The sequence below is a fragment of the Toxorhynchites rutilus genome, chromosome 1 (genome assembly GCF_029784135.1).
Source record: "Toxorhynchites rutilus septentrionalis strain SRP chromosome 1, ASM2978413v1, whole genome shotgun sequence".
NCBI lineage: Eukaryota > Metazoa > Arthropoda > Insecta > Diptera > Culicidae > Toxorhynchites > Toxorhynchites rutilus.
The window spans coordinates 33,899,061-33,917,257 of NC_073744.1; the positions used below are offsets into that span (position 1 = coordinate 33,899,061).

General features: G+C 38.9%; 2 protein-coding genes across 6 annotated transcripts in view; one reads left to right on the top strand and one right to left on the bottom strand.

Annotated features, from left to right (window-relative positions):
• The window catches only part of LOC129763592 (papilin), a 243,194-nt gene that overhangs the window by 160,491 nt on the left and 64,506 nt on the right, over nt 1-18,197 (bottom strand). For 4 of the 5 annotated variants that reach the window (XM_055762833.1, XM_055762832.1, XM_055762834.1 and 1 more), the window contains exon 2: nt 12,689-12,722. The exons of the other annotated variant lie outside the window; for it this stretch is intronic. The gene's annotated coding sequence lies outside the window, so the exon portion shown is untranslated. The remainder of the gene's footprint in view (nt 1-12,688; nt 12,723-18,197) is intronic. 5 annotated transcript variants of the gene reach the window in all.
• On the top strand, nt 603-1,573 carry LOC129763603 (larval cuticle protein A2B-like). Its single transcript, XM_055762845.1, has 2 exons — nt 603-760; nt 833-1,573. Exons 1-2 carry the CDS (start codon nt 749-751, stop codon nt 1,346-1,348), a joined length of 528 nt encoding a protein of 175 aa, XP_055618820.1. The 5' UTR covers nt 603-748; the 3' UTR covers nt 1,349-1,573.

Genomic DNA, 18,197 nt, shown 5'->3' on the forward strand with positions numbered 1-18,197 from the left:
TAAATTTTAATTAAGACTACGACCAGTTTGTATTCATTCATCAGTCGAGAGCAAGCCGTACTATTTTTAACTGTTTATATTGCTAATCAATTATCGAAACGCGGGAATCAATCCGTCTGTTGGCACATTTGCATCACCCAAAAAGCCCACGAATCTGTAATTACAACCGTTCGATTTCATCACAAGTTTTCGAGCGTGTCTATCGTGACCCCCAGGGTTCTAATTTCAGCAGGCAGGCGAACTTCGACGGCGGCTACTCCCGCCACCAATAGTGGTTTCCGTGCGAGATAAGCACACCAGCCAGAGGTCCTCACCGAAATAAAAGCACAAAAAAGCCAGCGAGAAGAAGCGGAGAAAAAAATGCGTTCACCTTTTCTTGGAGCCGGGTAGGAGCGCGTGTTTATGGTACGCTATAATATCTCGAGAGCAGCAGACCTTCGGAAGAAGGGGGGAGATGTTCGGTGTTGCAGTTTTGTGGCTCTCAGCTGGACAATGAATAAAATACGCTTATGATCGATCCGCCTATCTACCATGCTGGAAATCCGAGGTAGGGTTAAATGTACTTATCTTATTGCAACAGGGGAAGCTGGCTGACTGTCCGAGAACGCCGATGCTGATACGTGTGCTGAGAGGTGTCGACGAGAGTCAATCGAGTGAAGTATAAATTGGACCCAATTGTTTGATTACGGCACAGTTCAATCGATCGTTTAGTGCTGTGAACAACTGGACCTCTTTTTTCGCCGACAAAATGGCTTACAAGGTACGTTCCCCAGGAAGGTTTTATTTTCGATGTGGAAGCCTCAATGTTCGTTTGGTTTTTCTTCTCGAGTAGTTCCTGACCCTCTGCGCCCTGGTGGCTGTTGCTAGTGCTGGAGTCATTCCCGCTGCCCCACTTGCTTACTCCTCTCCACTTCTTGCGGCTCCTGCTCATTTGTCCTACGCCGCTCCGGTCACCAAAACTCTGGTCGCTGCACCGCTCGCCAAGACTGTCGTCGCCGATGAGTACGACCCGAACCCACAGTACTCCTATTCGTACGGAATCTCTGATGCTCTGACCGGTGACCAGAAGTCCCAGCACGAGTCCCGCAGCGGAGATGTTGTTCAGGGATCGTACTCCGTTGTTGACCCAGATGGCCACAAGCGTACCGTCGAGTACACCTCCGACCCACACAACGGATTCAACGCCGTCGTCCACCGTGAGCCAATCGGTCACGTCAAGGCCGTTGCCCCAGTCCTTGCCGCTAAGACCATTGTTGCCCAGCCAGCTTTGTCCTATGCCGCCCCAGTCGCTAAACTGGCCGCTGCCCCAGTAGCCTACGCTGCCCCAGCTTACGCGTACCACCATTAATCGATCGAACCTGTCATCTGTCATCAAAGTACAACGCATTGAACCCGAACCCCGATTTGGAATATGTTTTTTGATTTCTGTGTTTCAACACCAGTCTTATTTTCTTGGATTATGGTTTGAACGCAGGCGGAACCGAAACGCGGTTTCTCGCCGACCCTGTAACATAATGGAACCCAGCAACTATTTATTGTTAGTTACGAATACATCATGAGTATTATCGATGCATGTTGGTTGTTTTCTTATAATTAAATTCTGTTATTTATAGCTTGAAGCAAACTAGAGAATGTTGGGGATGTGTAGAACTATTCAGAAGAACCAGTGCTGCAATTTTACAGTCGGAGAACTCACTCTAATTTCCACATGTCGCAAAGCCACCTCCCAAGACACTTATCGAAGCCGACGCAATTCGGTTGAAGAACATGGCGGTGGAACTATCTATTGTTTCTTCTTTCGCTCCCTCCACTCAATTCAAAATTTGTGGAATACTTTGACCGGAATAATTGGTTTGAAAGAATTTAACCGATTCAACTGACTGCTAGCTTTAATTTGCTCAATTAATTAGTTCCATACATTTAATATTTTCTATAAGCTGTTTCAGGAGAGATAGGAATTGTCCACTGAGATTCTGAAATTCAGAAGTATCGCTGGCATTCCCTCCTTTTCTTCTTTCATGGATTTTTTTATGAGTTATCAATCAGGACCTTGATGTTCACCCCATTAATGATTCGAACTATACAATAATTTATCAGAAAACCTAAGAAATTCTTAACAAAATATGCCTGCAGAAGCTCTTGCAGAAGTCTTGTGGGAAATGTCCGGTCCATGGTGATTACAATCTATCAGACAGTGTGAACCAAGATGAAAATTGTACTATGTACGCTATGTACTTGTAACTGAAATCGTTTCTATGCACGAAACCATGGAATGAATAACCCGAACCAGGGATCGCTTGATCACTCTACTTGAGGTTGCGATCGAGTGATGGAAAACACTTGTGATTTTTTATGACTACCATCGATTTTCGGTGGCTCTGCAGTGAGTACCACAAATGACAACAATCAAGACAGAAACTAATGTATGTGTACAACTCCAAAGTAATAGAGACCTTTAATATCTCAACCATTCTCCTTACCAACGGATGATCGTTCGGAATAGCCTGAATCGTGCTCGTAGAGTAAGAAAAAGGTTACCTAGGATGTTTTGTAGGTGATTTAATATTCAAAACTCTGCTTCAAAGTACTTGAGGACAGTATTAAATGTATTTAACTTATCGTTAACTCGTCGTTGTCCTTTATCAACAAACACGACAAACCTGTTCTATTTCTGTCGGACTTGACATTCTGCCATTAAGGGAAGAAGGCAACGGAGTAGTATGCAGAGTAGAACGTGATGGTGGTACCCAAAAATGACTACTCTCCCAACAACACAGCTTAGAGCTTCGCGAGAAAGATACCTACATTGGACCATTTTTGAGAGCAACTTCAAGAAGACGCAAAAAACGATGGAAAACAAAAGACAGCTCAAATAAACGTTCAAAGGCGAACCAAGTCGACGAGGGCGATGTACACTATTCAAGTCAAATATATTTTTCTTCGACTAAATTTAGAATAGGATAGGGTAGGATAGGATAGGATAGGATAGGATAGGAATTTTTCTCTAATTAAATAAGATACCTCAATGGCAATGTGTTGGTTGGGTGTGAAGTGTTCAGACAGCTTCCAGTTAGAGTGATATGGATAGTGAAAAATCTGTTTATTATTCTCCTAAGGAATGCTTCGCGTTCTTGGGGGGAAATCAAATGAGGACTGACCATCAGCTGACTGCAGTCGGAAACGAATTCATTAATTTGACCGATTAATACGAGAAACAATACATCGAACTGCAAAAAACTGCATTTAAGTTTCAAGAAAAATCTTTCGAAGATATAATCGAAGTTCTTCTTAACTTAATCGTATGCCTCCCACTTCCCCTGCTGGTTCCCTTGGTCAGGACGGAAGCTTTTAACCCCTCCCACGGTATTCCCCAACACTCATAAAAATATCTATCACAATGTCTCATATGTTTGTTTATCATATCACCAAAAATGTTCTCGTCCACCTTGCCGCCAACTCGCGAAACGCAAAACTCTTCTGGCTCATTCTCCCGAACCCTCCATTCGACTCAGCTAACCTCAAATGTCAAAAGGACTCCATAAAACGGTCGCATTTAGTTTTCATTAATATTCAAAATCGATTGACATGAATTTGTCATATCAAAAAGCGCAAACACATAAAAAGACTCATAATTTTCTGCTCGAATGGGCAGCCAATTAGACGCTATGCGCAGACTGAGAGCTCAATCAAATGGCACACACCAAAGACGGGCGCGAAGGTCATACCGTTGGCAAGTGGTGGTTTTTTTCTCTCTCTCGTTATTGTCGAATCCGAGATCAGACCCAAACGAATTAGTCGCTGGTATTTCAATCGATTTCGGCAGGAATGCCACGCCAGACATTTTGGATCACGAGTGCTCGAACGTCTAATCTGCGGCCGACTTCTTGGTGCTGACGGCGTGAGAAGTGAAAGGAGCGACGCGCGCCTTCGCCCAATCGCTTCACGATCAGTTCTGACGTGGATTCCGTGGTCGAGCAAGGAAAGGGATGCACTCGACTGGCGCGGAACAAAATGTACGATTTAATCTATTCAATCTACTCGCTTTCGGCACTCCACATCGCACTCACATAAACTCGCGAGCTGCAATGATTGCGGTTGTTATGAAATCGAATTCCGCCAAAAAATTAAACCGCAATTGAACGCACCCCTTATTTTCCCACGACATTGGAGCAGGCGTAAAAAAATAATTGGATGTTGTTAACCCTGTCACGCCGGAGAATGACGAATTAGCTTTCGGTTCGCCATATGGTTTTATTGTTTTATTTATACTCACCACTGTTTTTTTTTTTATTTGTTTTCAGTATTGATATGTCTTTATCTACATCCGGACATAGGATGTCTTAGGTATACAATGATTACCATTTTAATGATTAGTTAGTACTGACTTTAATTAGAGCGATGATTGCAAGATCTTATCAAACGATACAGTATTTCATAGTGGAAGTCTATTTTTTGTAATTCAATAAATTCATCTTTTATGGAAAATCCGCCGATTCTGACTATTCTCATCACTGGAAGAATCGAAAGTCTGCCAATAATAACACATGGCAATGTCATATAATATGGATTTATTAAACAGTAGTACAAACCATCCGCAATGTAAATTAATCAAAAGTATAGAATGAACATTATATTTTTATAGTTTTGATTTAATAATTTTTCTACATATCCCAAAATTATATTTTGGTGCTAATTCCATTAATATCGGTTTGAGGATCCGCAGGATCAGCAGCCAGCAGTACACAAGATGCATGCTATACAGGATGTATGTGGTAATCATATAATTCAGGACCAACGTACAGATCTAAGGCGAGTTCAATTTTTCCAACGGAACTGCAGCGGAGCACAGTTTCGCCCCTTTAGGTTAGGGAAATGGCCCTCAGCTTCTTCGGGTTCAAGATGGATGGCATTTATTTTCATATTTATTTGGAGGTTTGGGCTAAATGTATAGAGATAGTTTATTTCTCTTAACTTTTTCCATCAGAAAACTTTTCTCTGTCATACTATTTTCCTCAAAATGTGATCCGGTTTGAAGCATGTTTCATGAGTTCAACCGTTGAAGATGGGCATTGGATTTGGGTTTGTCAGCGCGAATCACTAAAAAAAATTTCGCACTTATGAATTCTCTTGGTAGTAAAAGTCCAATTGTATGTTATTCTTTTAACAGTCAACGCATAGATGATGAGCATGCATTTGTTGGAACCGACCTGACATGGAACTAAACGTTTGAGCCTTGTAGCACACCTTCTGTAGTTGAGTAGCTCACACAAACTTAACGATCCAATAGGACATTTGTGTATTCGATTACACGACATTCTTAATCGTTCTATCTTAATCGATTTCGACCTTGAACGCATATTGTTGAATCAATCGACGTGATCACAGTAAATGATTATGAACATTTTGTCTAATCATCAAACTGTATGCGTAGAAGTTCAGTGACCTGAAGATATGAAGGGATATCTTCCATCTAAACGAGCTGCTCGTTTTAGTTTTTCTGTTATACAGACTTTAAACTTCACTAGCCGACCCATCAAACTTCGAAACAATGGGCCTTATTCCCGCATGCACTTGAATGGTGAAAACGAAATGAATGGCACGTCATTAAACTACGTTCCACGAGTTAGTGAAGCGTCAAAGAGAATAATGGGTTTTCAGGCAGAATGAACAACTTTCAAGTAGAAATTATGAATGAAAATTAATTTCTCCGTATCAAATTAGTATTCAATGTGAAAGGAAGACTTTATTTTTTTCATCTGGTAAAATAATCTCTTACAAAAATTGTATCTGAAGATAATTTTGTATTATAATGATAAGTTTCAGTGGAAAACTAATTTCGTATCCAGATGTCGAAACCGTACCATCGTCGTCGCGAATACACTTCATTTCGTTTCCACCGTGAAGTGTATTCGGGAACAAGGGCCAATGAATTTCTATGGAATTGCAGCCATCTTACTAACCCACTCTACCATATACATAATCCTTATTCCTACACATTGACTGGATGTCCATTTTATTTGATAGAACGAATTATTGCACACAATCTTATGTTGCAAAATACATACTACATGATTTACGTTTGAGTTCGATCTCAAAATATAATATTTTATTCGTTAAATTACTAACTTGTCCTAATATGTCCACTGTTGATGTCTCAGGCGAAGAAATTGCTGGATAAATTTTCCGCCTAATGGTATATATTATCACATATATCGTGAGAACAATTCTGCGTAATATGCATTTGAAATCTCTTAATTTTTCGTTAAATTTTTCGTAGAGTGACCCCCCTATATAGAAATCAAAGACGTAGTCCTTCGTCAAAATATTGTTCAGACACAATTCTCGTTCAAGATTCTTCAATAACATGTTTATACTTAAAATATAACAAAATTAAACATCTCAAATCGGACTACATCCTTTCTCGAGTTTTGCACTTAACAACACATTTGTCGATTCATTTTTATAAAGGTATAGGAGTGCGTATTTCCACCTGAAAATCGATTTCCACTTTCGAACAAAGATCAACTTCGTTAGCACAAACATCAAAACGCTCACCACGATGTAATTGTAGAACATTTGGGAGTTCAGAAAAAGTGTCGAACAATCAGAGAAATATTTCTAGCCTCCACATGATAAATTTGATTCCATTTGCTTGATTAGTTCTCGAGTTATGCAGAAATTTGTGTTTCATTTGTTTGACAGCGTAAAGAGAGGGAATAGGTGTCGAACTACCATAGAAATATTTCTTGCCCCCTAAAACCTTCACATGTCAAGTGTGATTCAATTGTCTTGATTAGTTTTCGTGTTAAGCAGCCACCTCCACATGCCAAATTTGGTTCTATTTGCATGATTAGTTCTTTAGTAATGCAGAAAATTGTGTTTTATTTTTATGGCAGACCCTCTAAGAGAGGAGAGAGGTGTGTCGAATCACTATAGAAGCATTATCCCCTAAAACAAGTTTGGTTCCAATTGCTCAATTAACTCTCGAGTTATGCAGAAATTTTTGTTACTTCCACCTTCCACATAGCATCATTTTGTTCATAAAATCTAACAAATTCATAAGTTTTGTTGATTTAAATCCGTTTCTCACTAAATTGAACTCGAGGATGATAACTAACTATAAAGTCATAACTTTTGCCGTGATTCAATTAAGAAATCGCCCGAATTTCACTCAAAAAATTTCTCCTCCTGGGATTTGATTAAAAAAATTCACATGAACGATTCAAGTTAATCAATTGCTACTGATGATTTCTCGTCTGATATGGAAGTGCAAATCGTGGATATTCAGAAATATGTACGGAACAACAACATTTTATTGATAAAACTTGCGTAAAGTTTTGTCATATAAATTCAGGCAATTTTGCATACATAAACTAACTCTAACGCGATGACCTTTATAGCATACCTGATCACTGTCTGAATACGTTGGTTTAAGGCAGTGATGCAATATTCATCAAAGTGACGTCGCCTCTGCAATTCATAGACTGCTGGGCGAAAATAAACAAATAGTAGGGAAAAATGGCCCACCCACTAAATAACTACGGCCATTAATCCCCTAGAATAGTTATTTCTGACGTCTTTGTACTGTTGAACGTTGTGGTTTATGAGTGTAAAAAAGGGGAAATAGAGGTCAAATCGGAAGTCCCTTTTTCAATACGATCGAAATGATGGTCCTAAACCGACTCCCATGGCCCTGATCCTCCCAACGGTCTGGAAATGATAAGCCTAAGTCGAATATAATCTCACTTCGACTTCCGGTTTGCTGATAATGGCTCTAAAGGGCCACGAATTATGGAACGTCATCGTCAACGTGTCCGTGCCATACAAATAAAACACTAATTTCTGCATTACTCGAGACGTAATCAAGCAAATGAAACCAAATTGAGCATATGGAAGTTTTAGGGTGCAATAAATGTTTCTATGGTGGTTAGACACTCTAAGATGGGGCTGCCATACAAATGAAACACGAATTTCTGCATAGCTCGAGAACTAATCAAGCAAATGGAGCCAAAATTGGGATGTAAAGGTTTTTGGGTACGAGAAATGTTTCTATGATGGCATGACACCCCTTCCTCCTCTAGAAAGGAGAGGGGGTTCCATAAAAATAATCCACATACTTCAACCTAACATGACAATTGAGAATTTTCGGAAAACTCTGAAGGAAAATGGGAAAATTCGAAAAATTCAATTCGCATGTGTTCTACAATTACATATTGACAAACGTTGTTAGTCCATTTAATGTTTGAGGTAACGAAATTGTATTCGTTCGAAAGTGGGAATGGATTTTAGTGTGGTAAAACCCACTCCCATATCATCTTCTGTCTATATAAAAAAAGGGATTGCAGAATGTGTTGATTAGAGCAAAACTCGAGAAAGAAATTGTCCGATTAAGGGGTGTCTTCATTCTATCATTTTTTCAGTATACAAACACACAATTCAGCCGCGAGCCGAAAATTGACAACATAATTGTGCACGACCATCGTCATGCAGTTCGGGATGCCCTAGAGCGATCATTCCGGCACACCACCGCCATCGGCCGAATAGATCCATATTTGCTAAGCCAATCAATCAACTGTAAACGATCGGCATCGATAGCCCGAAGCCATTCACGAAAACAAAACCGAGTGGATGAAACAAAAAAAAACAGCACAACAGTCCAAGAAAACACCTTTACGCTAAACCGCAAGCAATTAATCCTATCTATCTCAAGCGCATGGATTTGATCCTCCCGTCGCTGTCGAGGTCTCGTGACCACATGGTGGCTTTGAGGGTCGCTGGACGGACTAGATACAAGTCCAAAAAAACCACTGTCACAAAGTCACGGTCAGCTCGGAGTATTTGCAAGAGTGGTGTGCAACGTGGAACATAACTTCCTCTTTTGATACCGGCGAGCGCAAACCTCGAGTTAGGACTTGGATTGGAGACAGGTTTAGTTCGATGTTTTGACGTAGGATTACGTCTTTCGGGAACATATTGGGGTACAAATTGAAAAACGAATATCGATCGCATCTTGAAAAATGTCCAATTTCAAACGCTTATTGCTCAGTCATTTAATGACGGATTGATGAGATTTTTACATCAAAACATTGCGGCACTCTATAACAATTTTTCACCTTGAATAAAATAATATATATCATGTAATTGACTATCGAACAATTGAAAAATGTCAACCCCTATCCAAACGGTACTGATTGGTCGAAATTGACGTCATTTCTTTTTCGCCTGCTTCGCCTCTTTCGTTACCCGATAAGTCAAATATTTGCATGGCGAGCGAGTGGGGGGCGCCTATTTCTCACATACCAACTGATATAAAAGGACGGTAGCATTTTTGGATTTCTCATTCTCGTTCAACGCTCAGATCGGCAAACATCTGGGCTTCTAGTGTGCAGTGCTCTACAAATCAACCAACACCATACGGTGCGGCAAAGGAGAGGAAGCCATCGGCAACCAACGAAGGATGCGGTTCGGCAAAGGGAGCAAAGAAGAGGAAGCAGCGGAGAGCATTGAATTAAATCTAGTGTGCATTGCTGGTGCGATCCTCTTCACATCAACAATTGGATGCGGCAAAGGAGGCAGAGGAGCGAAGTGCATTGCATCGCATCGTATCACACCCGCTATCCGTCGTTTAGCTCGTCGTGGTTGTGCCAATCAAACCCTCGCAAATCGACGCACAGAAGCCGATGGCGCCAAAGTCAAGGAAAGCATCAGCGAATCCGTAAAAGCTACCGCTCCCAAAACTAAATTGCTACATCCGACAGAAACGCAGCAGATTCCGTACAGCCCATTAAACCATTCCAGTCCTTCTCAGGACTATCAATTCGTTTTGAAACAAAAGAGTTCATTTTACTGTTTTCCACTTACCACAAAAACTATATAAAACCGATCAAAAATACTGTTTATTTTTACATTTTCTACTAACATGCTAACATGGAACGTATCACGTCAAAAACATACGTTTCATCAACCACCATTTACTGGATTTGGCAAAAGAAGCGAAGGACATATGCATGCATGTATATAACGGAACGCTCCAGTCATACACAGCCCGTTAGGGACGAATGACCTTTGGGTTAAAGTCCCTTCAAAAACAAGAACGAACGATACACAGCCCGTATCAGACAAATGCATGAAGGAATTCTATAAAATAATATTTTTGCGGTGCCTTTGCGCCAACTACACGGGCGAGTAGCACCATAGTAGCAAAAAATGTCGAAGTTCGTGACATCTGGTAGCAATATTTTTATTCTTTTGAATTATAGAGATTTTAAACTTTACGTTCATTCGTCTCTAGCCCTGAGAAGGGCCCTTGCGAAGAAAACTAGCTCATACTCTTTCTCGACCTACCTTTAGAAAGACATTTTCATTGTCGCTCAGCACTCCTCAGCAAACGAGTCTGCTTTCGGCGGCACCAAGCGACGCCATGAGTAATATTCATTTAGGGAGGCAGATTAATCTCCCTGCTACCGAAGGCAGTTTTGAATTGATAAAATTTAAATGTATTTATTTTTTTGACGTAGGATTACGTCTTTCGGGAACATGTTGGGGTATAAATTGAAAATCGAAAATCGAGCACATCGTGAAAATTGTCCAATTTCAAACGCATATTGCTCAGTCATTTCATGATGGATTGATGAAATTTTTGCGTCAATCGATTTCGCCACTCCAAAACAATTTTTTATATGAAGATAATAATATATGTCATGAAACTAACTATCGAACTATTGAAAAATTTCAACCCCTATCCTGACGGAAATAACCACATCTGATTGGTCGAAATTTACGACATGTGTGGCGGGTCCCTAACAGAGACATCAAAACCAAGCTGCCTGGGGGAAATCGGCTTTACAAATACATGATAGTAGGGGGAGCTTTTGCTCCCACCGAAATGTTGCTTCGTGGAATTGCATATGAATGACTGATCGTGTATTGTGAAAAATTTATTACAAGTGTAAGTGTAAAATATATGGTAGCAGTTGTGTTGAAAATTACTTCATAGATGAAACGATTTATTTCAATTTTCATAAATAAGAACCAAGGTGTGTTCCCGCTCGAGAACGGGTCGTTTGGTCACCAAATCATTATCAAAAAGTTTAACGATGTAATTCTTCAAACATATCCAAAATCAACAGATAGCCTAACGGAATCCTACGTTAACTATGCGGCCGTGTCTCGGACACAACCCTCCTGTGATTTTTTTTTTGGTTCTCTGTTATTGGTCAACGATCTCTCTGTGGCATGATTTAGAGTTTGAAATTCCTCGAAACGCAGGCTAATTACTTCCGAGTGTTGGAATGAGTGTGGCTATGTTGACACTTCTTTGATCATTTTTATTCATCTGAATGACAAATGATTAACAGCACGCAAGAAATTAAAAGAAATACGTGTGCACACGGAGACTCACATGTGAAGTAATCGTCCGATGTATGGCTCACAAAATTTAGCTGGAAAAACTTGATGACGTCTTGGCTCGCATTTGCTCGCATGTTTTTTTTTTGTTGTTATTCCCGAGCGCTACATAATTCATTGCTCGTTCCTGGGGTGGGCTGGAAACATAACGATGATGAACGGCATCAGATGTGCGCGCGAATACTTTTGGAGATTCAACAATGGTGGAAATGCAATTTCATGTCAGTTGCATCCTCCCCTCCGTCGAAGGACCGCTTGGTTTGAGCAGCGGAAAATGGATGGAAAGCATGCGAATGTGAGAGATGAGTTGTAGCGATTTTTATTCCTATTCTGTTGTCTTTAATTTGCCCGTAAAATTGTTCTTTCTGTTGAGAGCAGATTTGAGAAATCTTGTTTAATTATGACGTCGTTTCGAGAGGCAAGAAAAGATACACCGCTGGGGGCTTTATAACCACTCCCAGCTTGCCACGGAATTTTTAATTCGGATGATTCGAGTTTTTAATTGGCAGCGGTAAAATTGTTCTTGTTCCCGACATGAGTGTTATGTTGCAAGCCTCTCTAGACAGAAAAGCAGCACTTAATCCGTAACGATGGCGCGGCTGAGTGTGTGATGCGGCAGAAGTGAAAAGATTGACATATTACGAGCAAGGATTATTGCGATTACGGCGGAAAACTTCCAGATAAAATTTATTTCAATCCCATTTGAATCGTACATTGCGGCGCCGCAAGTGCATGAATGAATTTACCGCGTAATCGACTTTCTCCGTAATCTGATTGATATAACAAAGACTTCATCTTCAACCGAAGCGGTTCCGGCGAAGGCTGCACATTCCACAGAACCCTCCGGAAAAACTTCCTCTCAGGCAGCCGTCAACCGCTCCAGAGAACGATAGTTCTGGGAAGGCTTCCTTTTCAGCACTAAATAGAATATCAATTTCATTAACAATAACAATGAATATAAATCTAAGTGCATCCACGGGAGAACGAAAGCAAATTTTCCCGCTACTCTGTTTGCCAACAACGGCAGCTGCAGCTCTCGAGCACCGGAGCAACAACGCCTGCATAACTTAATTTTAAACCTCTTTACTTCAATTAGGGGAAAAACAGCACCAAGCAAGAGGGATTCCAGTAGTGCAGACACCTTTAAAAGTGTTGGAATATGCCTCGCCCGGAAGACGAGATAGGCTGTTGTGGTTTGTGAGTGATATCTTCATTCGTTCTTCACCACTTGATTGTTGTAAAAATTGTATTAGGCTGTATGAGCCACCACAAACAAACTCACCTTGCAAGAATCGAAATCGTTTGGATTGAATTATCTGAAAATGAAAAAAAAACTTATCAGATTATGTTTTAACTTATTGATACTTCGGAAGAGTTTTGTTGGTGAATTTACATTCTATGAAAATTTGATAAAGAACATACTGTTTTGACAGCCCTACCAGCCTAATTTTGAAACTTTGGGATTTAGAGATTCAGTACTACTCTAATTCGTATTTAAATGTGTTTCTATGCCTTTTCTAAATATGTGTAATTTTTTCAGAATTTAAACAGTGTTGGGATATAAAAACAAAGATGCCAAATTTTGATTTTTTTAAAATTTTGAGACCCAGTGCTGGTTTAATTTATATTCAAATATGCTCGTATGTGTTTTATTCCAGCAAATTTCGAGAATATTATTTCTATGGATTGGAGAAAAAAATTCGAATATATCTAATAAATAAAAAAATATATTGGTTTAAATTTTTTTATTATTATATTTTTTTTTGTTTTCCTAAAATCTATAGCTGTATTGTACCCACGTGTTCATAAAAATACCCCCAAACCTTATCACCAGCGCTATGGAAAATAGTGTATAAGTACCAAATTTGAAAATTACGTTTTTTTTCTGAATCCCTATATGGTTCACTATAAAAACCATAGTGAAAAACGTATTTTTTACCCCATTCTCAATAGGCTTGGCAATGTTATTCAGAAAAAAAAATTTAGATAACTGTAAATCTCGACATGTTATGCAATTTGAGGACATTTGGCATCAATTTTTTTTTTATTTCGAAAAAACTCAAGCTTTGACCGCTTTGTGCCACTCTCCCATAAGTACGATTGAGCTTAAATTTAGCATAGGGTGTTTTTTCGAGGTGGTAAACTTTTTTTATAGGGAAACATTTTGAAATTATAAGGTTGATTTTCTCCCATACATTCATTGGCATCCTAATATTCACCCATTCCATGCCAAACGGATCTAGTTTTTCTCTGATTTTCGTAAAAATTGGTAATTTTGTTCCTTATCGCATAATATTAGACTCGGAGTTTTTTTATTTTTCCATTAGGGTACCCATTTCCATTTTAGGGTGGTCTGAAAAATCAACTTTTCTCGTTTTTCAAAAAATTACTTTTTTTTATAAATTTATAGCTTCTGAGCTACCAACCGAATCAAATGATCGACATATCAAATTGAAGCTAGTCTAGTCTTGTTTATAAAATTATGATTAAGAAAATATTCGGATTTTGTTTTCGTAATTCTCGATTGCATTTGTTTTTTTTTTATAGTTTACATGGTGTTGGGCCTTTGTTATATTTGTTCTTCAAAGCTGAGGTTTTCTTTCATAACATATTCAAAAATCAGGGAGGTTTTTTTTGTTTCTGAGTTATGATTTTTCAAAGTTAACAGATTAGCATTAGCAATAGCATTGAGCAAGTTGCACAATATCGGAGGTGCTACGAATTCAAACCTGTTAAGTTAAAACCAGACTCCATCCGTTGCTGATGATTGGTAATATCTCTTAGATGAAGGCATGCTTCTTCCAATAGTAAATAATTGTCCTAGCCACTTCCTTGCAACTGCTAAGGAAAGAGAAGGAATGTTAATTCCACATTTACTCAAGAGAGATGCAGAGAACTGTACGATCTCTATTACTATTACTATTACTATTACTATTACTATTACTACTTGTGCTATATGTTGAAAGAATTGATTAATAAAATTGTATGACACTGAATTATGGAATGTTATAAATGGATTTCTGGCTTTCTCATCGTTGTCACATTAATATCTGTTTGGATGGAAACGTTTTGGGAAGTTGTGGTTTAAGTGAATTATGAATGAAGGAAAAATGAGAGTGCTTCAGCTATTAGAATGGAATCTAAATACAAAACTTTGCAGATACACTCAGTCACCGGCGCATAAAATGTATCTGCTGAAGGAATTGTTTTGTAAAATTATGTATTATATTTCGAAATGATTTTTTAAAGTTAACAGATAGTCCAAAAATAATGTTTTCCAATTTTCCAAAAATGATTTTTCCGAAAACTATATCTTTTGAACGGCTGGACCATGTGTCTTTTTGAGGTGTTGCTGATAGATTGGCAGTTCAAAGTGCTTTCAAGAACGTACACGAGCCAACAGCTCATGCTAAAAGAAACATTATGAACGGGAATCTAAATAGTGCGCTCCTATTACTGATTGACAACCATATTTTGAAACATATACGAATTTGTATAGGCTTAGAAGACTCTCGGGTTTTGGAGAAAAACTGGACAGTTACGCAAGAAAAATTGTAGGCATTTCTTGCAATATTGTACGCACGTGGGGCGTAAGAAGGGAATACTTTGAAGCTTCCATATTAGTGGAACAACAAGTAGGGACCATCATTTTTCTCTAGCACTATGAATAGACGAGATTTTACTCAGATTCTGCGATACATTCGTTTCGACAAAAGAAATCAGAGGAGTCAAGTTCGCAAACAGACAAGTTTGCTTCAGTATTAGTAGTTTGGGATAAATTTATTTAAAACAGTCAAAATTGCTTCAAACCGGGAGCTTATATTACCGTGTATGAGCAACTTCTTCCATCGAAGGACAGGTGCAGATTTACTCAGTATATGCCAAATAAACCCTATAAATTTAGCGAAAAATTTTGGGTTGGTGTCTGATGTAGAGACGAAATATTTGGTAAACGGCTTTCCGTATTAAGGAAAAGACGAAACACCAAATGCATCAATCTCCCTAAGCGAGTTTGTCGTAATGAAACTTCTTGAACCGTATATCATGAAGAGTAGAACTGTAACAACTGATAATTTTTTTACAAGTATTCCTTTGGTGGTGTTGAAATTCAGACCTAAAAATACCTCGTTGCTTGGAACAATACGCGCAAACAAGAGGGAGCTGCAGGGGGTCTTCGTAGCCACTTGGTTACGCGTTCGCTAACTAAGCGATCGATCGGGAGTTCAAACTCAGGACCCTCAATTGACCATCTTTGTGTTGTTATAGAATACTACGTTCACGCAACCATCATCAGCTATGGAGATCGATCCACGGTGGAACAAAGATCGATTCATCCATACAACTGCTCTGCTCTGTAAGAAACATCGGGCTGCTGTTCTATAAATAACTCAACAATGATCAATATCAACTATCTCCGCTGTCCGGTCTGCTGAACAATGGAAGAACAGATAGAATACCCTTACGCCTAAATGGCTACTACAGTGTAATTTACCATAATGTAATGGAACAGAAAAACCTAACGCTTAAATAGCTACTACTACTACTGTGTAATTTACAATTTATAGAAACATAAACATATGTACATGTACACGATAAAAACCCGGCTCTGTTCCAGATAAAATGCTAATGAGCCTAATAAATAAAAAAATAAAAAATGGGGTAAAAAAAAGAGTGAGCTGCCGAATACTTGCAAACTGAAAAAACGTTTTCCAACGTTGCTATACCAATTAAATGTTACGGTTTATAAGGATAAACAAAGCAAAAAAGTACTTTCAGTGAGAACAAATTATAAACACATCACAATTGATCAAGCTGCTTAGAAATTACCAGAAACTGTATCGTTTTATAATAGAACTAAATTTGGTGTCGATGTCACTGATCAAATGGCACGAAAATATACGGTGAAATCAGGTTCCAGGGAATGGCCACTTCAAGTGTTTTTCAATGTTCTAGATTTAGCCAGAATAAATAGCTGGATATTTAAAAAAACACAACAGGAGAAAATATCTCACGGAAAGACTTTCTGTTTCGATTAGCAAAAGAACATGCTTCAGAATATCAGACTTCAAGGCAAAAAGTCTGAAATTGACATTTTCGGATCATGCAGTTAATCTTATTGAATCCTATCTATACTCAAGGTGGTTTTGAATAATGGAGTTTTCTCGTCATTTCTCTCAATAACATCAGGAGTTCCACAGGGTTCAATATTAGGACCTGTTTTATTCTCCTTATATATAAATGACCTCCCTTTTGTAATTCAGAACTGCGCAATTCATTGCATCAATTCTGAAATTGAAATCTCTCAGGAAATTAATCAAGACATAGCATGAATTTATGAATGGCCTTGCAATAATAAACTAGCATTGAATGCAAATAAATCAAATGCCATTTTTATTGATGGTTCTTTCCATGACTTTTCCCATGACTTGGTCTTAAATTGCGAAATATGAATAAATATAATAATATAAAAAAACTACATGAAGTTGATATACCAACCCCAAATGGCACGGTTTCTGTACGCAAATGGTGTCAAATAGGGTATTGCAATAACCATAAGAATACAATTATTTGCAATAAATGCAAGAAAATACTTTGCGGAAAGTGTACACACAGCAAAATCTATATATGTAAAAATTGTGAGCGATAAACTGTTAACAATTAAGTGTTTTGTTGTTTGACAATGTCTATAAATCCATTTATCTATTGCAATTAACATTATTCATATTTGTTGTTATTGTTTAAGAGTGAATACAGACTGGAAACCACAATAAACATTTTTTCTTATACGCCAGTCATTTTTATTGGTTTTGGTAGAAAAAGGTATATTTAAATAGCTGGTAAATCTAGTGTTAAATATTGAATATGGTTTATTCATTGGTTGCACCGCTAAACAAATTTATTTGGTAGTTATTTGTATTTTGCGGACATTCGTCTTGTTCTTATATTTTGATTCTATTCTGATAGAGAAGTCTAGAGAAGCCTTACAGTAATGATGTTTTGAAAAGTGACATGTTTCTGCGTTTCTAGTTTAAGTTCATCCACCAACAATAACACCGGGTTCTGATTAATCACTAACAACCTCACTAAACACTCATCCCCGTTCCTTCCCAACCCCAAACCATGCAATTGGTCTCAGTCGATTTTCCAAATCCAACGTGTCGCAAAATTGAAATTTACCGTTGCTTCCGGTGCTTTGATTTCATCTGCTGTCGCTATCGCGCGACAAACAGTCGGTTCGTTTTGTGGCTGCGGGCGAATTCCCTCCCCCATCCCCCTGGGAAGGGTGGCACACGGAAGCTCGCGAATCCCATGCTAAAGACGCCCTGCATCATATCCTGCCACCCGGTTCGAGGGAATAATTTATTCATATCGTGTTTCAAATGTCACAAATTTCTCTCTTGCCTTTGATTTCCGTGGTGGGTTGATTTGTCGGCGTCTGTTTTTGTTGCTGCTACCAACAACCCTTATTGTGGCCAAGAGCATCCTTAAAGTGACGAACGTGGAAAGAGTTTTCTTATGCTTTCCGTATACTTGGTGGTTTTGAACTGAGAGACGAAACGGGGCAAATTCGGAAAAAAAATCTTACATTCACATATTTGATCGACTCCTGGTTTGGTTGTTCCGACAGCAACCCCATTCGTGCAAACACCCGCCCACGCCACGGAAGCCTGCAATTGAAGGCACTGCAAGGCTGGCGTAGTTCCGATGAAATAGAACGACGGGAGCAGGTCGATACATGTGGTGCTGAAGTTTTTGATGGATGAACGTTCCGCCAAAGATCGCTCCGGCGG